This window comes from Coregonus lavaretus (genome assembly GCF_964263955.1).
Source record: "Coregonus lavaretus genome assembly, chromosome: 19".
In the NCBI taxonomy this organism is placed as follows: domain Eukaryota; kingdom Metazoa; phylum Chordata; class Actinopteri; order Salmoniformes; family Salmonidae; genus Coregonus; species Coregonus lavaretus.
Window position 1 is genome coordinate 36696556 of NC_140006.1, and position 24585 is coordinate 36721140.

General features: G+C 40.5%; 1 protein-coding gene across 1 annotated transcript; it reads right to left on the reverse strand.

Moving 5' to 3' along the window:
• Positions 1-821: 821 nt before the first annotated feature.
• On the reverse strand, positions 822-11328 carry ifi30a (IFI30 lysosomal thiol reductase a). Its single transcript, XM_084183106.1, has 7 exons — positions 11103-11328; positions 10099-10287; positions 9887-9961; positions 7462-7551; positions 3064-3216; positions 2839-2907; positions 822-1236 (listed from the first exon to the last, which is right to left on the reverse strand). The coding sequence occupies exons 1-7, from the start codon at positions 11217-11219 to the stop codon at positions 1168-1170; spliced, it is 762 nt and encodes a 253-aa protein (XP_084039232.1). The 5' UTR covers positions 11220-11328; the 3' UTR covers positions 822-1167.
• Positions 11329-24585: the final 13257 nt, after the last annotated feature.

A 24585-nucleotide genomic window follows, 5' to 3' on the forward strand; every position in this document is an offset into this window, starting at 1 on the left:
CAGTACTTTGTCCTTGAGCGGTTTAACAAAGAGGCAGTGTTTGTGTGAGTGAGTCACAAGCCTATCTCAGCCTACCCCCTAACAGTTCCTCACATTAATCACAGCTTGTTATGTTAAACAATCTATATCAGTACAGCACAAACCTATTATGTTTAATCATTAATGTATTCTTTCTAAGCTAGGCATCACATCTAGTTATAAGAAAATAGATCCCCACACCTCAAAGAGGGCAAATAACTTGTTTAGCTTGTCTGGCAGCAAGAAGTCGGTGTCCGCGACGTGGCTGGTTTTCCTATTGTAGTCCGTGATTGTCTTCAGCTTAGATCAGTGTGTAAGGTCTGCGAGTAGGCTATTCATTATTCCGTTCTTGATTAAGAAATGCACAAATAAGTCTTACATCCAAAGGAAAATCAGAAAGTGTGAAATCTTGTAGTCATCATACTTAAGATCTTCCATTTGTACATCGTGCTCCAATAGACAGACCAAATGATGTTGAAGGACATGACCCTTAATCAGCAGTATAACAAGGGAGAACTTGTATCTTTAACAGCAGCACTAAGAACAGCAAAGCCAGTCCAATTAAACCACCAGGCTCGATATGTCACTGGTTTGTCTGCTGTCTCCCCTAGGCAAGACTCAGTGAAGCTATGCAGAACCATGACAACCACGACAAAGCCTTTCACTGTAAGAGCACTCACTCAAAAAGGTATTCTTCCCCATTTGACCACAGCGCCTGTCAAAAAAGAAATATCTGATCTAATAGGCTAAACACCCATTACATTCAACATAAAACACAGATGTAATAAAGACAGACTCCTTTTAAAGTAGTTTACTTTAAAATGCTATTTATTACATCCCCCCATTCATTTATACAGGCTAGTGAAACGTCATCCCTTTATAAAAAATACATTGCTATCAGAGACCTTATTTCACACAGCTCATTCCACAAAGGCTCATTCATTGAGCAATGAAACAGTACATGATGTCCTTTTTTTTCCATTTCGGAATAATTGTGCAATATTGACAGTTAAACCAGATTTTTAAAAAATATTGATAGCCTTAAAACATTATTGATTCCACAAATTTTAAAGTTTGCATTTACCATCCATATTTAGCAATTAAACACAAAGGCATATGGCAGTATAGTGCAGCGTTGAGACAGATGATTTACTCGTCATGGCAGTAACTTCTGTGTCGTTTCATCAGAGCCGCCCCACAGGCTTCAGGCTTGGGCCCCTAAAAGGAGAATATGACAGAGTATAGAAATCAAAGGACTATCTTTCTTATTCCTACAGCACACTCTAGCATCCAGTCGATCTTCAAGGCATTCCTAGTCGATCACCAAACATTTCTGTAGAACAGCCAACGATAAAGGCTTGCAGTCCTTTATGTATATTATTGGTGTTGCACAGTTGTCGGTACGTGCACTTGACGCACCCTACGTACCGGGTAGACAAAGTGTTCCCATTATGAACCATTTCAATTGTCTGAAAAGACGAACTCCACCTGCCCGGTGGACCAGGAGGTCTGTGGCTAAATCAAGGTTGCCTACTGTGCTGGCCATCGGATAGCTGATCACCGCTGATCACCGTTCCTACAGCTTCCACGACCACGGCCACAGCAAAGTTTGATAGGCAACTAGCCTACATGAGATTTTATAACTTTTAAAACCATGACCAGAGAGTGACTGTCAAATAATACAGTAAAGAGCTGCTGTTTTTATGAGTGAGTTCATGTCTAAGTTTTTATTCAACACTATTACAAAACGCGCTTCTCCCTGCTTCCACTTGCATTGCAGCTGCAATGAATGAGTAGCCAAGTGTATCGATAGCCCTGCGTTTTTATTATTATTAGCAGCTCTTCGTGTCTTTAATATCGAGGAATATTTTACTTTCTCTGGTCATAGGAACAACATGGATTTGTGCAGATGCGGTGCGACTCGAGTTTCGCCATCAGGTGGAAGACTGTCCCCTCTCTCTGGTCAGTCTCACCGGAGGAAAGGAAGGAGAGAGCAGGGACCGTGAGAGGCGGACCCTCTGCTGCTCTCTCCCTCCCTCCGCTGAGAATAATGCTGTGTTCAAAACAACTGGGAACTCGTAAATCTCAAAATTCCGACTTCAGTGCATTCAAGACAACTGGGAACTCGGAAAAAGAGATCCGACTGGGAAAGATTGTTTTGCACGGTCATCCAACTCGGAATTCCTAGAGCGCCGGCTTTCCGACCTGAAGATCACTGACGTCATGATTTGACCTCGTCTTTTTCCCCCAGAGTTCCCAGTTGTCGTGAAAGCACCATGACCATCAGCTGCAGGTACCATCAATTATTTCAATTTACGCTCAGCTGTGCCTTGCAAGTGCTACACCAACTGATCTATTTTATTATCAAACCTAGAGTTTTGAAATATAAATAGGTCTGAGAATAACAATATTGTCAGGCCAGGCATATAGCCAATATGCTGTGATAATGTATTAGGCCTACAGCACAAACCTAATTCCTACAGAACTGTTTTTATTAGGTTAATGTTAAAATGTTTAAGTCATGCTTCAAACAAATCTGGCCGGTAGATCTCCTCTTGCTTTTTTGTGAAAGTGATTTTGACTCAGAAAAGGTTGGTGGATGGAGAAAGACGATATTTCTTGACAACTTCATTGGGTACTGACTTACCATCTTTGGTACAGTATCTACAATGCTATTCTATACTCATTCTAATCATTAGATCTTTGTCGGTGGTTTCTATAGACAGGAAAAAGACGCATAGAAACAAGGAAGGAAGAATGGAAAGATGTATAGGACATTATACTGTCAATATTGGATATATTTTGGAGGAAGAAACTTACCTTGTACATGCTGCAGATCAGAGAGAAGAGCGAAGACATTGCTTTGTCCTGAAGGTCTTCTGTGTGCTCCTGAAAACAGTGTCCAGATTACTATAACAATCGAGGCAATAAACTTTGTTGAGTGGTAAAATACCTTACTAGTAGTGGTTAGTAATACAGTTAACACAAAGTATTAAATGCAATGCTGACACATGCAACACAAATATTTAGCCTCAGTGAACTTACCCCATTTATGACAATCCAAGGCACATAGTTGTGGGCTGGCTTCAGGGCACCAGTCTTCACTGCGTTCTGATGCATCAGCTGATTCCCCAGGTCTCCCTTCACACAGGTCATGATGCTGTCCCACTTAGTGTTTGGGTCATAGAGCTCCACACACTGTCAAGGGGAGAGGTGGTCAGAACATTATTTCCAAGTATCCTCATATTTAAAATGCCACCCAGTCATATCTAATCTTGCCCTCCAGCCATATACCCTTACGCTATCATACAGTGAGGGAAAAAAGTATTTGATCCCCTGCTGATTTTGTACGTTTGCACACTGACAAAGACATGATCAGTGTATAATTTTAATGGTAGGTTTATTTTAACAGTGAGCGACAGAATAACAACAAAAAAATCCAGAAAAACGCATTTAAAAATTTTATAAATTGATTTGCATTTTAATGAGGGAAATAAGTATTTGACCCCTCTGCAAAACATGACTTAGTACTTGGTGGCAAAACCCTTGTTGGCAATCACAGAGGTCAGACGTTTCTTGTAGTTGGCCACCAGGTTTGCACACATCTCAGGAGGGATTTTGTCCCACTCCTCTTTGCAGATCTTCTCCAAGTCATTAAGGTTTCGAGGCTGACGTTTGGCAACTCGAACCTTCAGCTCCCTCCACAGATTTTCTATGGGATTAAGGTCTGGAGACTGGCTAAGCATAATGTTTCCACCTCCATGTTTGACGGTAGGGATGGTGTTCTTGGGGTCATAGGCAGTGTAGTGGCTTCCTTTCCTCTTTACCATAGCCACTGCCCTAGCCTGAAGCGGGGTTGTTTCGGACGCATACAGTCCACACTCAACGTTTCCAAATGGCCAAACATTCAATGAGATCCAGGGATATAGTGCAACAAAAATGTTTATTCTTCTTATCTAACAAAAAGGTATTCTCCAATCAACTTAAAGCAGAGATTACTTGAAATGCAAATACATAATATAATATGACCTGTCTGTCTGTATTTCTGTATGTCTATATGGTCAAAAAACTATACCGCTCCCGCATCTAGCAAGGACTCCTCCCCCCGAAGGCCCAACTTCCTGCCTTTATACTAACACAATTAACACAGTACAATGAATGGGCGAGAGGGGGGGCCAAAAACTGAGTTACACTAATAACAAATGAATATATCTCAATCCGGTAAATAAATCATAAAGGTACGTACCTAATATTTCATCATATACATTAATATTTAATATATTTACACAAATGTACATGGAGCTCAGTATGTTCAGTCTTTTATACAAAATATGCCCAAATCGGCTCTAACAGGCAGCATTCCTCCTCCTCCAAACACGGCGAGTTGAGTTGATGCCAAAGAGCTCGATTTTGGTCTCATCTGACCACAACACTTTCACCCAGTTCTCCTCTGAATCATTCAGATGTTCATTGGCAAACGTCAGACGGGCCTGTATATGTGCTTTCTTGAGCAGGGGGACCTTGCGGGCACTGCAGGATGTCAGTCCTTCACGGCGTAGTGTGTTACCAATTGTTTTCTTGGTGACTATGGTCCCAGCTGCCTTGAGATCATTGACAAGATCCTCTCGTGTAGTTCTGGGCTGATTCCTCACCGTTCTCATGATCATTGCAACTCCACGAGGTGAGATCTTGCATGGAGCCCCAGGCCGAGGGAGATTGACCGTTATTTTGTGTTTCTTCCATTTGCGAATAATCGCACCAACTTGTGTTGTCACCTTCTCACCAAGCTGCTTGGCAATGGTCTTGTAGCCCATTCCAGCCTTGTGTAGGTCTACAATCTTGTCCCTGACATCCTTGGAGAGCTCTTTGGTCTTGGCCACGGTGGAGAGTTTGGAATCTGATTGATTGATTGCTTCTGTGGACAGGTGTCTTTTATACAGGTAACAAGCTGAGATTAGGAGCACTCCCTTTAAGAGTGTGCTCCTAATCTCAGCTCGCTACCTGTATAAAAGACACCTGGGAGCCAGAAATCTTTCTGATTGAGAGGGGGTCAAATACTTACTTCCCTCATTAAAATGCAAATCAATTTATAAAATTTTTGACATGCGTTTTTCTGGATTTTGTTGTTGTTATTCTGTCTCTCACTGGTCAAATAAACCTCCCATTAAAATTATAGACTGATCATTTCTTTGTCAGTGGGCAAACGTACAAAATCAGCAGGGGATCAAATACTTTTTTCCCTCACTGTATGTGAGCAGAGAATATCATCAAGTATCATCAAGCACAAAAAGTAATTCCATTCTATAACTTTTTGTTCGTATTTCTCAAGGGTATTTGAATAGAAATAGGGAGTGCTGTATATTGAGGTAGGTTCTTTTCATGGTTTTGTGTAGAGAGAGAAGGTAAGTGTAAGAAAGCTTGTCCCTTTAAGAACTCAGTGATGATGTCACAGCTATCAGAGTGTTTACTTCATTACCAAGCGCCACCTATTGCTGTGAACACAAATCTCAGTTTTGGACATTATTTCCTTTCTGACCAATTTATTAATCACTGTGCGTGAATACCAAAACTGTAAGTAAGGTATATGTTTTCACCGTTTTACTGACGAAGTTGTCAATAGTTTAATAATATTTGTCATTATTACAGCATTATGCATCTCGTTTTTATGCTAGCTACACTACCGTTCAAAAGTTTGGGGTCACTTAGAAATGTCCTTGTTTTCTAAAAGAAAAGCATTTTTTTAGCAAACCCTTTTGCAATTATGTTAGCACAGCTGAAAACTGTTGCGCTGATTAAAGAAGCAATAAAACGGGCCTTCTTGAGACTAGTTGAGTATCTGGAGCATCAGCAATTGTGGGTTCGATTACAGGCTCAAAATGGCCAGAAACAAATAACTTTCTTCTGAAACGCGTCAGTCTGCCCATCTTAATCTTTTATTTTTATTGGCCAGTCTGATATGGCTTTTTCTTTGCAACTCTGCCTAGAAGGTCAGCATCCCAGAGTCGCCTCTTCACTGTTGACATTGAGACTGGTGTTTTGCGGGTACTATTTAATGAAGCTGCCAGTTGAGGACCTGTGAGGCGTCTGTTTCGCAAACTAGACACTGTAATGTATTTGTCCTCTTGCTCAGTTGTGCATCGGGGCCTCCCACTCCTCTTTCTATTCTGGTTAGAGCCAGTTTGCACTGTTCTGTGAAGGGAGTAGTACACAGCATTGTACGAGATATTCAGTTTCTTGGGAATTTCTCGCATGGAATAACCTTCATTTCTCCGAACAAAAATAGAATGACGAGTTTCAGAAGAAAGTTATTTGTTTCCGGACATTTTGAGAATGTAATTGAACCCACAATTGCTGATGCTCCAGATACTCAGTTTTCAGCTGTGCTAACATAATTGCGAAAGGGTTTTCTAATTATCCTTTTAAAATGATAAACTTGGATTAGCAAACACAACGTGCCATTGGAACACAGGACTGATGGTTGCTGATAATGGGCCTCTGTACGCCTATGTAGATATTCCATTAAAAATCAGCCGTTTCCAGCTGCAATAGCCATTTACAACATTAACAATGTCTACACTGTATTTCGGATCAATTTGATGTTATTTTAAAATAGACAAAAAAAAATGGTTTTCTTTCGAAAACAAGGACATTTCTAAGTGACCCCAAACTTTTGAACGGATGTGTATCTAACATTGTTAGCTACATTTTCACCTGGCATTGTTAGCTGGTTAGTCTGATGTTGCTAGCTACTTGTATTTTCGTTTCAGTCATTGGATTATTATAACAGATGAGAGCTGTATATCTTGTTTTGTTATTGCTAAATGAATGTGCTTTATCTTAGTATTGATGCCATTGTATTAATGTTTATTTCCAGACCACATCTTCTATGGATAAATGGTCAGTTAATTGGAAAATCCAAGCTGAGTGACATGGCACAGAATTGAAACATTGTTAATCTCCAATCAACATTAAAGAACCCTAAACTGAGGAACTGTCTCTCTCACCGTCTCTCTTATAGGAGTACAATCTCCATAACTTCACCTACTTAGTGTATAAATTCCAGAGGCATCAACCTCTAATTCAGTAAGAGTTAATATAATAATAATAATAATAATAATAATAATAAGCCATTTAGCAGACGCTTTTATCCAAAGCGACTTACAGTTAGTGAGTACATACATCATTTTTTTCATACTGGCCCCCCGTGGGAATCGAACCCACAACCCTGGCATTGCAAACGCCATACTCTACCAACTGAGCTACATCCCTGCCGGCCATTCCCTCCCCTACCCTGGACGATGCTGGGCCAATTGTGCGCCGCCCCATGGGTCTCCCGGTCGTGGCCCGCTGCGACAGAGCCTGGATTCAAACCAGGATCTCTGGTGGCCTTAGACCACTGCGCCACTCGGGAGCATACATTATTTTTTTGTGTATGTCATTCACCTTCTCGCCTGCTTTAACCACATCAGTGGAGGCCTCCATGCAGTAGATTATCTGGAACGCGTTACTTCCTGTAGCATTCAATATGCAGGTCTGAGGAGAGCGAGAGGGAAAAAAAGCATAATGTTTCAGCCCAGTTTAAGCTGGTATTACCTGGTATTTACATTTTAGTCATTTAGCAGATGCTCTTATCCAGAGCAACTTACAGTTAGTGAGTGCATACATGGTAGTAACTAAGAAACTATATGGTGACAATGAATACTTTCTGGTACTTTAGTGACGTGTCAATGAATGCAATTGCTAAGCAATTAGTAGGTACAGTTAAAGTCTGAATTTTACATACACCTTAGCCAAATACATTTAAACTCAGTTTTTCACAATTCCTGACATATAGTCCTAGTAAAAATTCCCCGTCTTAGGTCAGTTAGGATCACCACTTTATTTTAAGAATGTTAAATGTCAGAATAATAGTAGAGCGAATGATTTATTTCAGCTTTTATTTCTTTCATCACATTCCCAGTGGGTCAGAAGTTTACATACACTCAATTAGTATTTGGTGGCATCACCTTTAACTTGGGTCAAACGTTTTGGGTAGCCTTCCACAAGCTTCCCACAATAAGTTGGGTGAATTTTGGCCCATTCCTCCTGACAGAGCTGGTGTAACTGAGTCAGTTTTGTAGGCCTCCTTGCTCGCACACGCTTTTTCAGTTCTGCCCACACATTTTCTATAGGATTGAGGTCAGGGCTTTGTGATGGCCACTCCAATACTTTGACTTTGTTGTCTTTAAGCCATTTTGCCACAACTTTGGAAGTATGCTTGGGGTTGTCCATTTGGAAGACCCATTTGCGACCAAGCTTTAACTTCCTGACTGACTGTTATGATGAGTTTCTGGTATCGAGAAGTTCATGATGCAAGAGAGTAGGGGACACAGATGGAGAGTTAATTCAGACATTATTTAATGGTTACAATAATGGATTTAATGACAGGCGGTACGGACGTAGCCTCTCATCATATAAATGACTTCCATACGAGATCTCTCAGTTTATATAATGCTCTCCGAGCTGCTTCTTCCAACATCTGCCAACCATCATTGAGTGTCACTCATCTACCACAATAGCATCCCCATACTTGGTATTGATCACCCTAGCCAGGCTATTCCCTCACGTACACCTTCTAAGATTATCACAAGTGGTCCCCAATCTATCTTGGCACGCAGACCTTCTGTCCCTCACCAGTGACCTCTATAACACATGGCGTGTCCTTGTCCTCTCTCCTACATGCAGCTTAGGAGTTTACCAACATTAAGAATCTTGTATCAAAAGTCATAACACTGATGTCTTGATATGTTGCTTCAATATATCCACATAATTTTCCTTCCTCATGATGCCATCTATTTTGTGAAGTGCACCAGTCCCTCCTGAAGCAAAGCACCCCCACAGCATGATGCTGCCACCCCCGTGCTTCACGGTTGGGATGGTGTTCTTCGGCTTGCAAGCAACCCCATTTTTCCTCCAAACATAACGATGGTCATTATGGCCAAACAGTTCTATTTTTGTTTAATCAGACCAGAGGACATTTCTCCAAAAAGTACGATCTTTGTCCCCATGTGCAGTTGCAAACTGTAGTCTGGCTTTTTTAATGGCGGTTTTGGAGCAGTGGCTTCTTCTTTGCTGAGCGGCCTTTCAGGTTATGTCGATATAGGACTCGTTTTACTGTGGATATAGATACTTTTGTACCTGTTTCCTCCAGCATCTTCACAAGGTCCTTTGCTGTTGTTCTGGGATTGATTTGCACTTTTCACACCAAAGTACGTTCATCTCTAGGAGACAGAACGCGTCTCCTTCCTGAGCGGTATGACGGCTGCGTGGTCCCATGGTGTTTATACTTGCGTACTATTGTTTGTACAGATGAACGTGGTACCTTCAGGTGTTTGGAAATTTCTCCCAAGGATGAACCAGACTTGTGGAGGTCTACAATCTTTTTTCTGAGGTCTTGGCTGATTTCTTTAGATTTTCCAAAGATGTCAAGCAAAGAGGCACTGAGTTTGAATGTAGGCCTTGACTCAAATTATGTCAATTAGCCTATCAGAAGCTTCTAAAGCCATTACATAATTTTCTGGAATTCTCCAAGCTGTTTAAAGGCACAGTCAACTTAGTGTATGTCAACTTCTGACCCACTGGAATTGTGATACAGTGAATTATAAACAATTGTTGGAAACATTACTTGTGTCATGCACAAAGTAGATGTCCTAACCGACTTGCCAAAACTATAGTTTGTTAACAAGAAATTTGTGGAGTGGTTGAAAAACAGGTTAATGACTCCAACCTAAGTGTATGCAAACCTCCGACTTCAACTGTAATTACTGTTCTAATAAGTAATAAATAACTACCTGGTAGAATGTAAAATAAAGCATTACCAAAATCTCACCTGGATCATGTTGCCAAGACACTCTTCTTCGCCGTGCTGGCAGGTGAACTGATACTTCTTCCCATCAAAAGATTCCTGTAGTAAGACAAACAGAAATTACTTTGACTAAACATTCCTCAACTCCATTCACTGATAACAACATCCAAGTAATATCCAATATCAAAGCAAGAGTCATGAGATGAGAGTTGTTGTCTCTAGCCTAGTGTACGTACTTGTGCATTTCCGTAGGGCACCAGTGTGACACTTATGGCGTCCTGCAGCATGGTCCATGTGGGGAAGAGCTGTGAGGTGAGGAAGAAGCGACATGCTGGGCACAGACTCTCAAGATACAGCTCCACCTGAACTGACTGCCCCAGCGTGTTGGGCTTGGTGGCATTGGCTTCCAGGCACTGCTTCAGAACCTGCCACAATAAAAGTAAAGACTCGACTGAGAACCTGTTTCTTGTGCCGTGTATTTTTGTTCCCTTTACAGTAAAGCCACACAAGTTAACAAACACACACACACAGTATGGTTGAATTGTTATGCCTAAATATGGTATAGATATGATATGTGAAGCAGAATCTGTAGAGACAATTATGGGTGTTGATGTTCTATTTTAATATTATTTTTCACATTTGTCATTCTCTTCTATTGAAGTAAGAATTGGGCACAGTAACGGAATTATGCTGAGACTCTGAATTTTCACTTTAAAATGTATGCCAATCAAAAACCATTGATTTCAAAGTTTAACAAAACCATACAACTCTATGCACAATTAATACTTTGAACAAGATACAGTTTTATTCTGTTACCAAACTTTATCTGCACAGTTATTCCTGTAAATGTGTTTTTGTAAAATGTTCTGTGGAAATTGTTAGGAGTCATTGTGCATAAAAGTTGTATGGTTTGTTAAACTTTGAAATCAATGGTTTTTGTTTAGTATTTTAAAGTGAAAACTCTTGGCATAATTCCGTAACCAAGGAATTGCCCAGTTGCTTCCTCAGTTGTGATCGGAGATAATTTACCCCTGACCAATCAAAACACACAAAAACAAAACACAGACATAGGCTACGAAGATATCCTCGGGACACTTTCGCCCAACAACGTTCTCACCCGTTGTAACGTGTAACCCAATTACAGCGATACAACCACAACACACAGTTTAAGTCAGTGTGTTACCAAAATATTGCATACATTTAATTACGACAAGAAACTCGTCAAGTGAACTTATCTTACCCCACATTCGATGGCCGAGGCCAAAGAGGTACACCACTGCGATGGAGAATGTGAGCAAGACTTGCAATCTACATTTGACCAGATGTTCAAAAGTGTGAACAGAATAATAACCTTCATCTTCCCTTCAGCACAAGACGACAGACAATGGCGACAGTCAGTAAATCTACCCAAATATATCTAGTGATTCAAATTCTATCACTGTGCCCTCTAACTAAGTAAAGACATCTTCGATTATACGATTGGTTCGCAGTCATGTGACCACTAATAGCGTCACTAAACACCGGCAAAGTTGGTGTTACATTGTATCATATCACGAGTTGGGATTGTCTTGATAATGATTACATTGTCAAGATTTGTTATTTACAGTGCCTTGCAAAAGTATTCATCCCTCTTGGCGTTTTTTCTATTTTGTTGCATTACAACCTGTAATTTCAATGGATTTTTATTTGGATTTCATGTAATGGACATATACAAAATAGTCCAAATTGGTGAAGTGAAATGAAAAAATTAACTTGTTTCAAAGAAATTCTAAAAAATAAATAACGGAAAAGTGGTGCGTGCACCACCTTTGCATTCACCACCTTTGCTATGAAGCCCCTAAATAAGATCTGGTGCAACCAATTACCTTCAGAAGTCACATTATTAGTTAAATAAAGTCCACCTGTGTGCAATCTAAGTGTCACATGATCTCAGTATATATACACCTGTTCTGAAAGGCCCCAAAGTCTGCAACACCACTAAGCAAGGGGCACCACCAAACAAGCAGCATCATGAAGATCAAGGAGCTCTCCAAACAGGTCAGGGACAAAGTTGTGGAGAAGTACATATCAGGGTTGGGTTATAAAAACATATCAGAAACTTTGAACATCCCACGGAGCACCATTAAATCCATTATTTAAAAAAGGAAAGATTTTGGCACCACAACAAACCTGCCAAGAGAGGGCCGCCCACCAAAACTCACGGACCAGGCAAGGAGGCAACAAAGAGACCAAAGATAATCCTGAAGGAGCTGCAAAGCTCCACAGCGGGGATTGGAGTATCTGTCCATAGGACCACTTTTCCCCAAACATATGGAAGAAGGTACTCTGGTCAGGTGAGACTAAAATTGAGCTTTTTGGCCATCTAGGAAAACACTATGTCTGGCGCAAACCCAAAACCTCTCATCACCCCGAGAACACCATCCCCACAGTGAAGCATGGTGGTGGCAGCATCATGCTGTGGGGATGTTTTCCATCGGCAGGGACTGGGAAACTGGTCAGAATTGAAGGAATGATGGATGGCGCTAAATACAGGGAAATTCTTGAGGGAAACCTGTTTCAGTCTTCCAGAGATTTGAGACTGGGATGGAGGTTCACCTTCCAGCAGGACAATGACCCTAAGAATACTGCTAAAGCAACACTTGAGTGGTTTAAGGGGAAACATTTAAATGTCTTAGAATGGCCTAGTCAAAGCCCAGACCTCAATCCAATTGAGAATCTGTGGTATGACTTAAAGATTGCTGTACACCAGTGGAACCTATCCAACTTGAAGGAGCTGGAGCAGTTTTGCCCTGAAGAATGGGCAAACATCCCAGTGGCTATATGTGCCAAGCTTCTAGAGACATACCCCAAGAGACTTGCAGCTGTAATTGCTGCAAAAGGTGGCTCTAGAAAGTATTGAGTTTGGGGGGGTGAATAGTTATGCACGCTCAAGTTCTCTGTTTTTTTGTCTTATTTCTTGTTTGTTTTACCCAAAAAAATATTTTGCATCTTCAAAGTGGTGGGCATGTTGTGTAAATCAAATGATACCCCCCAAAAATCCATTTTAATTCCAGGTTGTAAGGCAACAAAATAGGAAAAATGTCAAGGGGGGTGAATACTTTCGCAAGCCACTGTACCTGGAGGTATTTGTTTCATCCAACTCTTATTGGTGTTTATTGTGGCAAAGCAGAGATTCATTATGATGCGGTTATAATGTATTGTCGAGCATGTATGTCCTGTTTATAATGTATTATAATAATCTCTTATCCTGACTATACCCTACTACTTAAAGCCTACCAGACATCTTGAAAATGTTGAAAAGTTGATACTGTACATAGAGACATAACATTTTATAAGCCTTATTAGAAATTGGGTGGTTTGAGCCTTGAATGCTGATTGGCTGAAAGTCGTGGTATATCAGACCATATACCAGGGGTATGACCCCAAAAATATTTTTACTGGTCTAATTACGTTGGTAACCAGTTTATAATAAAAATAAGGCACCTCGGGGGTTTGTGGTATATGGCCAATATATATGGTATATGGCCAATATACCATGGCTAAGGGTTGTATCCAGGCACTCCGCCATGCTTCGTGCGTAAGCTCTTAGCCTGGTATGTTGGCCATATAACACACCTCCTTAATTATAATACATTTAATAATATATTACAAAGGCTGACGCTCATACATGTACATGCTTATTATAACAAGTTATAAAGCATGATACCGGCAGGCTTTACCCAGATAGATGTTGTTCTCGATAGGCAGCGTTTAGACAGGCAGCCCAATTATTTTTTTTACATTTATTTTTACAATCACATCAAATCTTTTTCAGAGCTGATCTGATTGGTCAAAAGACCAATTAGTGAAAAAAAGATAAGAATTGGGAAGCCATATTCACATCAAGGCACCCTTTACATTGCTACATTACTGTAAGTGGCTGATGAAGAGAGAGAGTGAGCTGTACAGGTAAGAGCAAGGGTAGATTGCCCATCTGGCAAATGCCAGATGGGCTGGACAATTTCTTTGTTGGGTGGGCTGGTCGAAATTGACACATACAAAAAAAATAAACTATGCTATAAAAATAAAACCATGAAAAAGGTGACATGGCCGGCGGCCCATGGGCCTGGTAAGATTATTTTTGTGCAATTTCTCTGTTATACTCCTCTATAATGATCCTTTGGCTGATCAGTGGGCAACGGCTGGCCCCCTTACCAAGATGGGCAGCCCGGTTTTCTGATATGCTGAGTTGAGGTCGCACAAACTCACATTCAAAGTAAAACGCAACATCATGAAAGAGACCTGCTCCAACTCTGTCATCAGTTAGACAGCCAAGATCATGGACCGTAAAAAATGTAAAAGGTGCCTATAAACTTAGAAAGAGCACATTCTACATTGTCACCTCACTCAAAACATCCTATTTTGGGGCGGCTAAAACCATGATTTGGTCAAACAGTGAAGTGCATTATCCACATGATTCCTGTAAAGAAAGTGTCTGCCGTGCCCCTGTGCCTGTGCCCTCGCTGGGGCGTGCTGCTGTGGTGAGCGAGCCACTCTCCTCCCCTTGTCCCAGTCGAAGAGAGGAGGGTCTCAGCTTTCTGTAGGTATAATTTGTATTTCTCAATTCTCAATACACTGGGTGTACAAAACATTAGACACAACTGCTCTTTCCATGACAGACTGACCAGGTGAATCCAGGTGAAAGCTATGATCCCTTATTGATGTCACTTGTTAAATCCACTTGCCCTGGCATTTTCAATCAGAGTAGATGAAGGGGAGGAGAGGGGTTAAAGAAGGATTTTTAAGCCTTGAGACAATTGAGACATGGATTGTGTATGCGTGCGATTCAGAGGATGAATGGGCAAGACAAAAGATTGAAGTGCTTTTGAACGGGGTATGGTAGTAGGTGCCAGGCGCACCAGTTTGAGTGTGTCAAGAATTGCAACGCTGCTGGGTTTTTCACGCTCAATAGTTTCCCGTGTGTATCAAGAATGGTCCACCACCCAAAGGACATCCAGCCAACTTGACACGACTGTGGGAAACATTGGAGTCAACATGGGCCAGCATCCCTGTGGAACGCTTTCGACACCTTGGAGAGTCCATGCCCCGACGAATTGATGCTGTTTTGAGGGAAAAAGGGGGTGCAACTTAATATTAGGAAGGTGTTCCTAATGTTTTATACACTCAGTTTATAGCTAACATACCACTCCTTGTCATTGCCAAAGAGACTGGCCTTTCTGCCATCTTCAAATATGAACATTCTCTCATTAATTAGCACGAGGAGATCCTGATTCGATAACCCTCACAGCTATCCTCCGATCACAATGATTATCCACTCTATCAATTTTCTTTCTGAGGTCTTGGCTGATTTCTTTTGATTTTCCCATGATGTCAAGCAAAGAGGCACTGAGTTTGAAGGTAGGCCTTGAAATACATCCACAGGTACACCTCCAATTGACTCAAATGATGTCAATTAGCCTATCAGAAGCTTCTAAAGCCATGACATCATTTTCTGGAATTTTCCAAGCTGTTTAAAGGTACAGTCAACTTAGTGTATGTAAACTGCTGACCCACTGTGACTTTTAATGACTCCAACCTAAGTGTATGTAAACTTCCGACATCAACTGTATTAGTTGGTAAAATACAGCAACTATAGTCTAATTGTCAACCCAAAATGCATGACAATCACTGGATTAGGTTGCACATCCAATTATGGTGGGGCGCAGTGATGTGGGCTGGTGTGGATAAAATGCCAGGGCAAAATTCTTGTCCCAGTCCGCCCCTGGGTAAGAACACTACTTCTCTGGGCCTGTTGTATTATAACTACTGGTGTATTCTGTAGAGAAGCGCCCACACCCGTTTTTTGGTCTATTATTGACTGTGGAGCACGGACAACTTGCAATGACCTACAGTGAGGGAAAAAAGTATTTGATTCCCTGCTGATTTTGTACGTTTGCCCACTGACAAAGACATGATCAGTCTATAATTTTAATGGTAGGTTTATTTGAACAGTGAGAGACAGAATAACAACAAAAAAATCCAGAAAAACGCATGTCAAAAATGTTATAAATTGATTTGCATTTTAATGAGGGAAATAAGTATTTGACCCCTCTGCAAAACATGACTTAGTACTTGGTGGCAAAACCCTTGTTGGCAATCACAGAGGTCAGACGTTTCTTGTAGTTGGCCACCAGGTTTGCACACATCTCATGAGGGATTTTGTCCCACTCCTCTTTGCAGATCTTCTCCAAGTCATTAAGGTTTCGAGGCTGACATTTGGCAACTCAAACCTTCAGCTCCCTCCACAGATTTTCTATGGGATTAAGGTCTGGAGACTGGCTAGGCCACTCCAGGACCTTAATGTGCTTCTTCTTGAGCCACTCCTTTGTTGCCTTGGCCGTGTGTTTTGGGTCATTGTCATGCTGGAATAACCATCCACGACCCATTTTCAATGCCCTGGCTGAGGGAAGGAGGTTCTCACCCTAGATTTGACGGTACATTGCCCCGTCCATCGTCCCTTTGATGTGGTGAAGTTGTCCTGTCCCCTTAGCAGAAAAACACCCCCAAAGCATAATGTTTCCACCTCCATGTTTGACAGTGGGGATGGTGTTCTTGGGGTCATAGGCAGCATTCCTCCTCCTCCAAACACGGCGAGTTGAGTTGATGCCAAAGAGCTCCATTTTGGTCTCATCTGACCACACCACTTTCACCCAGTTCTCCTCTGAATCATTCAGATGTTCATTGGCAAACTTCAGACGGGCCTATATGTGCTTTCTTGAGCAGGGGGACCTTGCGGGCGCTGCAGGATTTCAGTCCTTCACGGCGTAGTGTGTTACCAATTGTTTTCTTGGTGACTATGGTCCCAGCTGCCTTGAGATCATTGACAAGATCCTCCTGTGTAGTTCTGGGCTGATTCCTCACCGTTTCTCATGATCATTGCAACTTCACAAGGTGAGATCTTGCATGGAGCCCCAGGCCGAGGGAGATTTACAGTTATTTTGTGTTTCTTCCATTTGCAAATAATCGCGCCAACTGTTGTCACCTTCTCACCAAGCTGCTTGGCGATGGTCTTGTAGCCCATTCCAGCCTTGTGTAGGTCTACAATCTTGTTCCTGACATCCTTGGAGAGCTCTTTGGTCTTGGCCATGGTGGAGAGTTTGGAATGTGATTGATTGATTGCTTCTGTGGACAGGTGTCTTTTATACAGGTAACAAGCTGAGATTAGGAGCACTCCCTATAAGAGTGTGCTCCTAATCTCAGCTCGTTACCTGTATAAAAGACACCTGGGAGCCAGAAATCTTTCTGATTGAGAGGGGTCAAATACTTATTTCCCTCATTAAAATGCAAATCAATTTATAACATTTTTGACATACGTCTTTCTGGATTTTTTTGTTGTTATTCTGTCTCTCACTGTTCAGATAAACCTACCATTAAATTATAGACTGATCATTTCTTTGTCAGTGGGCAAATACTTTTTTCTCTCACTGTAAGTGCCATTTCTAATCAGAATGAGGAAGTATGAGTTTAATTTCTGCATGTCTGTAGTAGTGTTGGTTTGCACAATCAGTGTCTATCAGTGACAGTATTATTAACTTGTAACTTCAAACCAGGCAAGCCACTGGTGAGTCAGTGTGATTGTCACTAAAGATTTTGGAAGTTCCCCTTTTAGAACTTTAGCCTGGTCTCATAGACTAGACGTAACGTAGTAAATGTAAATCCGGGACACAATTAGTATGATATGTTACATTTGGTATGGTTACTTAAGGCAAAAACGAAAGTAGGGTAGTTGGTCAGGGTGGATGGGCAGGCATATAATGCGAACATCTAGCAACCCAAAGGTTGCGTGTTTGAATCTTATCATGGACAACTTTTGCATTTGAGCTAATTAGCAACTACTACTTATCATGTTAGCTAACCCTAACTTTAACCCTAAATGTAACCACTAGCCTAGCTAATGCTAGCCACCTAGCTAACGTTAGCGACAACAAATTGGAATTCATAACATATCATACGTTCTGCAAATTCGTAACATATTGTACACATTGCAATTCATAACATTTTGAATTGTAATTTGTAACATATCAGACGAAATGGATGATGGACATACACAAATTAATACATACCATACGAAACGTAACATATCATACTAATTGGAGTATCCTGGTTTTACATTTACTATGTTACGTTTACCCCTGAGTACAGGTTGAGATCTTGGAAATTCCCCTTTATTATCAGTGACCCTGTTGCTGTTCCTCATACCACCTAACTGACCTAACTAGTTTTATTTAGCGTCATGGCCTCATGAGCAATGCACACTACAGCAAAACAAGTAATACGCCTCATTTCTTGTGGAAGATTAACCAAGTGTCATGGGATCCTTTAGGGCCGTCCTATAATCTACAGAGCAGACAAACAGGACAGGAGGATAGCTTTACAATGACCCTGTGGCAGTTGACGGTCTACTTTTAAGGATATATTGTAGCCTGGGTGGCAGTCTGTTTCTGCTCCCTTGCCAATTCCTTATAGAATTGTCATGCCAAACATAAAGATAATGTTTGGCATGACAATGAGTGACAAGGAATTGGCATGATAGCACCAATACATCTGGGACCAGGCTAGATCTATTGTGGTCTGGGAAGAAACACAAGCAATGTTGTACGCAACAAAGCCGCATGATGCTTTCTATATAAACAGTTCTCACAAAGTGCCCAGATCCCAGCCTAAAACCCCTGAAGAGCCCAGGAAATGCCCGTTTCAATGAAAAGCAAACAGAGTTTAGTTTTTTTTTCCCCACAAGTGAACACATAGTAATAACAAATATGTTTTTTTGTTGAAAGTGATCCTTCAGCAATTCGGTTCAAACGCAGTGCGGGTTTGATTGATTCCAACCCTCAATGTGTACAGTGCCTAGTGAAAGTTTACACACTCCTTGCACAGCCTTCACATTTTGCTGACTTAAAATGAAATCTAAAAAGGGATTCAATTTTGGGTTTTTTCTTACAGATCTACACAACCTAGGGGAGAGTGGGGTAAGTTGTGCCAAGGGTTAGTTGAGCCACCCCTTGTTTCTAGGAAAACATACACAGAATTAATCATGTGACTAAATATTTAGGAAGAGATCATCATTTCATGGAGTGAAGGAAGAAACCACATGGAAAAAGTGGTAAGCAAGTTAGGTCCCCAAAAATTATTTTCAAAAAGTCAAATTAATGTATTGTGTAAAAGAGGTTTCATGATGCTTCTATCTAAACCAAATTAGATAGTTAAGACTGTTTAATACATCAGTTGGGGTCTCTATAAGCTACAATATGAGGTCCTAAATCTAGCATGAAAGTGCATCCTTGTAGCTGTGTGGGCTAATATAGTCCAAATTGTTGCTTTGGGGTAAATTGTGCCAATATTGACATTTGGCCAGGGGCAAGTTGAGCCGATGGCTCCACATACCCCATACAAATGATGATTATATTTTGTCAGTAATATGCATAGTATTTTTGCAATTTGTCATGCATATGAAGTCAAGATTTTTCAAAGGTTAATTCACTACAGAATTGTGTAGATGTGGAACATATTAACCCCAAGGCAGCTCAACTTACCCTTTCCCTAGGCTCAATCTACCCCATACCTGGGGAAAGTTATGCCAAGAGACCACATTTTTTGGAAAAGCTATGTTTTTTAAAAACTGTTATGTTTACATAAATTCTCATTATTTCCAGGGATACACAACATCCTGAAATATTGTAGATGTCTTTGTTTGAAAGAACACTACATTTCCCAGGACGTAGTGATACCGAATGTTTAAAGAAATGGCTCAACATACCCCACTCTCCCCTACTCCACCTTTTCAAAGCAAAAAATAATGATGCATTGATTGCGTATGTCTTCACATCCCAAAGTTAATACTTGGGGGAAGCATCTTTGGCAGGCATTACAGCTGTGAATAATTTTGAATAAGATTCTACCAACCGTGTACAACTCTTAGGGCAACATACTGAGTGTAGAAAACATTAGGCACACCTCTTTCCATGACAGACTGACCAGGTGAAAGCTATGATCCCTTATTGAGGTCACCTGATACATCCACTTCAATCAGTGTACATGAAGGGGAGGAGAGGTTAAAGAAGGATTTTAAGCCTTGAGACATGGATTGTGTATGTGTGCCATTCAGTGGTTGAATGGGCAAGGCAAAATATTTATGTACCTTTGAACGGGGTATGGTAGTAGGTGCCAGGCGCACTGATTTAAGTGTGTAAAGAATTGCAACGCTGCTGGGTTGTTCACACTCAACAGTTTCCCTTGTGTATCAAGAATGGTTCACCACCAAAAGTACATCCAGCCAGCTTGACACGACTGTGGGAAGCATTGGAGTAAACATGGGTCAGCATCCCTGTGGAACGCTTTCGACACCTTGTAGAGTCCACGCCCCAATGAATTGAGGCTGTTCTGAGGGCAGAAAGGGGTGCAACTCAATATTAGGAAGATATTGTTCTTGTTAAAATTGCTCACGCTCAGTAAATTTGGTTGGGAATTATTGATGGACAAACCTTCTGATTTTCAAGCAGATTTAAGTCAGGACTGAGACTGGACCATTCAGGAACACTCAACACCTCTTGGAAAGCCATTCTGGTGTCTTTGGCATAAAAATGTGTGTAATGGTCCCACTGAAAAATAAAACTATCCCAGGGTTAGGTTTTCAGAAGACTACGGCAGGTTTTTTAAAAACCTGGGCTTTGATCCTTTCATATTTCTTGATCCTGACACACTCCTCAGTCCCTGCCAGTGACAAGCATACAGATAACATGATGCTGCCACCACAAGACTTGACAATACAGAGGATCAACAACATTGCATTCACTCCACAGTACTGGCCTGTATGCCAGTGAAAATATTTTAAAATCTACAGGTTTGGGTCAAATATAATACAACACAGGGTGAAACCCTCTGTATTTTCAAATATTGTGGTGGCAGCATCATGTTATGGCTATGCTTGTCACCGGCAGGGACCGGGGAGTTTGAAAGGAGCAAAGCCCAGGTAAAAAGTTAGAGAAAAACCCACCTCAGTCTTCAGAAAAACACTGGGATAGTTTTATTTTTCAACCAAAGACGCACAAAGATGTCTTTCCAAGGGGTATTGAGTGTTCCTGAGAGGTCCAGTCTCAGTTCTGACTTAAATTAGCAAAAAAATTAAGGAAACAAGGTTTGAATATTGATTCCCAACCATTTGTATGGAGCTTGAGCAATTTTGACAAAATTATTCACAGCTGTAATGGCTACCAAAGGTGCTTCCATCAAGTATTAACTCTGGGGTGTGAAGACCTACACAATCAATATTTTTTTTGAATTTGTAATTAATTAGGAAATTTTTCTATCATTTTCTTTCACTCCAAAAATGTGTAGTAGTAAATCATTATGAAATGTAATCCCTTTTTAGATACAATTTTAAGGCAACAAAATGTGAAGACTGCAAGTGGTGTATAAACTTTCAGTAGGCACTGTATGTGTACACAAAAAAAAAAAATGGCTCCCTCATGTGGTTGAAATTCAATACCGACTGCGTCACAAGTCAGCCTCAGCACTAAGTCCACCAGCCTTCAACTGACATGAATTAAAATGGAATTGACCCCAACTCACAGGAGGCTGGTGAGGGGAGGACGGTTTATAATAAATGACTGGAATTAAGTGAATGGAATGGTACAAACACAAGAAAACCATGTGTTTGATGTGTCAGTACCATTCAATTTCAGCCATTACTAGGAAACAGTCCTCCCGAATTAAGGTGCCACCAGCTGCCTGTGCGCCAGCTCTATCCTCAGAATAGGAAGGTGCTCCCATTATCTGGTTTCTTCCCATTTATCCTCATCACAGGTTTGACTTAACTACATGTCAAACTTACTGACAAACTACAAATGGAGACCTCTTCTTTCTTTTTCTTACATCTTTTATTATTATTATTATATATTTTCTTTAATCATTGCATCAACCTAAGGAAAGAACCGTACAGAAGTAAGAGTACCTGTTAAGAGACAACTCCGAAGCAAGCTGTACACAGAAAACAAAAAAAATTAGCTAAGACAGACTGGACAAAGAGAATAATACATCTTACATAAGTAAGGATTGTGCACACCATAACCAGGAGAGAAGCCTCCCACTGGTTCACCAACAGTGCTCCCTCTGAGTTCAATTGCACTTTGGTGTAGAGTAGCTTTATCAGAAAGTCTTGTTCATTTCCATTCACCGTTTTGAAAAAAGGGAAAAACATGACGCCACATCTCGCTACAATAAGAATAATATTATCATACTGTACTTTGCTTTGGAGAAATCAAAGAAATGCTTGTCAAAATGTACTGTACCGGACCTTCATTCTACGACGGTCACATAAACCTAGGATGAAATCTACGTTGAAGGGTTGCAGAGATTAGATAACAAAACAGAACTAAATGAAAGCATCATTTTTAATTGAGTCTTGTTTTGAATGACAGAGAGCAAGTCACTGAATGTACTGCATTTCTCCATCTTAGTGAGTCGAGGATGACCTCTTAGTGCAAAATCGAAACACATGCCTCTTCACATTCACAATTTCCAAATTAAAATGTATTAGTTGGCTAAACCTCTCTCTCACACTTGAAAAGAAGTCTGAAAACTAAAGCCTCCCAAATCATCTATGGTGTAATCTACGGCCGAAACCTAACTTGAGATTTGCGACTAACTCCAATTATTATTATTATTTTTAAATCTCCCATTGACATCAATGCACGATGTGCGAAAACGCAAAGTTAAGATTGTCTAAAGTTAGGATTTGGCCGTGCATACACAAGGCTCAGTCTAAGATGATGTAGTCAGCAGTACAGAAGGTAAAAGCAACAGTTTAAAGAGGAATGCCTTTAAAAAGCAACGAATCCATTGGAAAACGGCCTATGTGGCCATCGATGAGTCAGAACCAGTTATTGACTACAAAGTGTAAATATGATAATTTTGGTCATATAGTGAATCTCATCTAAAACGGAGTTTGGAACATGCGTTGCGTCACAACGGGGTAAATGAAGGTTGGGTTTTGATTTGACGATGTCCATTTGCCCACTAACATGGGGTGAACAGCTGCAGTGATTACTCTCTATCCAATAGCATAGACAGTAAGTCAGACCTGCTCCGACTTTGTTTACATAAGACAACGCGTCTCGCATTTTTTTACTTGAGAAATACTGCACCAAACACCTTAGGTAGATTTCAAATTTTGCAACTAAATCACCCTTGGCCAAAACGTCAAAATTAATTACAGATTTCTTGATTTATCTTAGATTCATTCTGGGGATTTTGAGGAAGTGAAATAGGCTTCCAGTTTCTAATGGGGGCAAACCTCATTACCAAATGATGAATCGGTCAGGAAACACACCTCCAAGACGGAAATCTAATGAGCAACAGAAAAACACGTGCCAATCGGCGTGTCAGTCGCTCTTTAATGATTCTAAGCCACCCAGGGACCATTCTGCCCTCGGTGTCATAGAAACAAAAAAAAGTGGTCGATTTTGTTCTAAGCATGCGATGGTAACAATTCATATTTTGTCATATTGAGGGAGCACTGTTTGACAAGTAAAAACAACAACATCTAAACAAAAGAGCAAGCAGTCATAACGTCTTCAAGTTTAAAATGACAGGAAAGAAATAAATCAAATCAATCTATCAGAGTCACTTTAAGGGACAGACAGATTGATTCTCAAACGCACACTTGCTATTTGGTTAATTAGATTTCGTAAACATTTGTACTTTTCTGTATGGAGGAAAATATTCAAGCTAGCTTATTTGATAGATTCTGTATGGTTATCATTAACAAACAAACAAACAAACAAAACAAAACAAACACTTGGACAGACAAATCAATTAGCTTTAAAAAAAAGCCAAATTAAAAACAAACCCTACTCAGGCACCATAAAGGAACACTTTCTAATGCCATCATTGTTCCATGTACTAAGGTCTGTTATTCACCGAAGGAGTGTTTCTGAACCATTTACATTTGTACCTTAACTATTGTTGTTGGCAACATGTTTGGATGGTATAAAGTATAATGTGTTTTCTAGTGCATTTGGGGGGACTTTATCTGATGATGAATAAATGCCCCGCTCTACGAATCATACATTATTTTCATACCATCTCAACACTCCCCTGGTGAAACTTTCAAACTGCCTCCTTTTGAAAAAAAAACACAACCAGAATCTCAAACTGAGAATGCAAGTTAATGTCAAAATAATAATTGCCACCATGATCTGAAATAAATGAAAATAAAAAAGGTGCTTTCCCCATCCTATGGACAAAGCAGATCGGTATAGGAAACTATTTTCTGCTCAGAAAAGCAATCTTATCATCTTAAAAATATACAGGCTGTAGTCTAGATACCAGCTAGTCCCATTATTGGTCAGCTCTGTTGTCACCATCCTTGGTAGGATAGCAACAATGGAGCTTTGCTGACAGACACTGGCGTCAAGGCTACTGATAATCTCTACTCAGAGTTGATAGAAACACTCATATGGGAGTCGGTTAAATGGGGCCAAAATTGACCAATCAGTATGATGTCATCATGGACAACTAGATTAACAGCTGCATTTTAAACATGGATGAGCCTGCCTCCTCTTCATTATAATTGTGGGTAAATTAAAATAAATAGAACCACAATCAAAAAAGGAAAGCTTGCTGGTGATTATGATAAAGCAAAGCTTAATACCAGTGCGTTAACATGGAAACTAGAAATCATTTGG

What these genes read in the sequence shown, in the direction of transcription:
- ifi30a (XM_084183106.1), bottom strand. Translation starts at nt 11,219, where the DNA reads ATGAAGGTTATTATTCTGTTCACACTTTTGAACATCTGGTCAAATGTA. An exon ending in CCTCGGCCATCGAATGTGGG is followed by an intron (nt 10,288 to 11,102) that starts GTAAGATAAGTT and finishes TTATTGTGGCAG; the next exon opens with GTTCTGAAGCAGTGCCTGGA. An exon ending in GTCTTGGCAACATGATCCAG is followed by an intron (nt 7,552 to 9,886) that starts GTGAGATTTTGG and finishes CGCTCTCCTCAG; the next exon opens with ACCTGCATATTGAATGCTAC.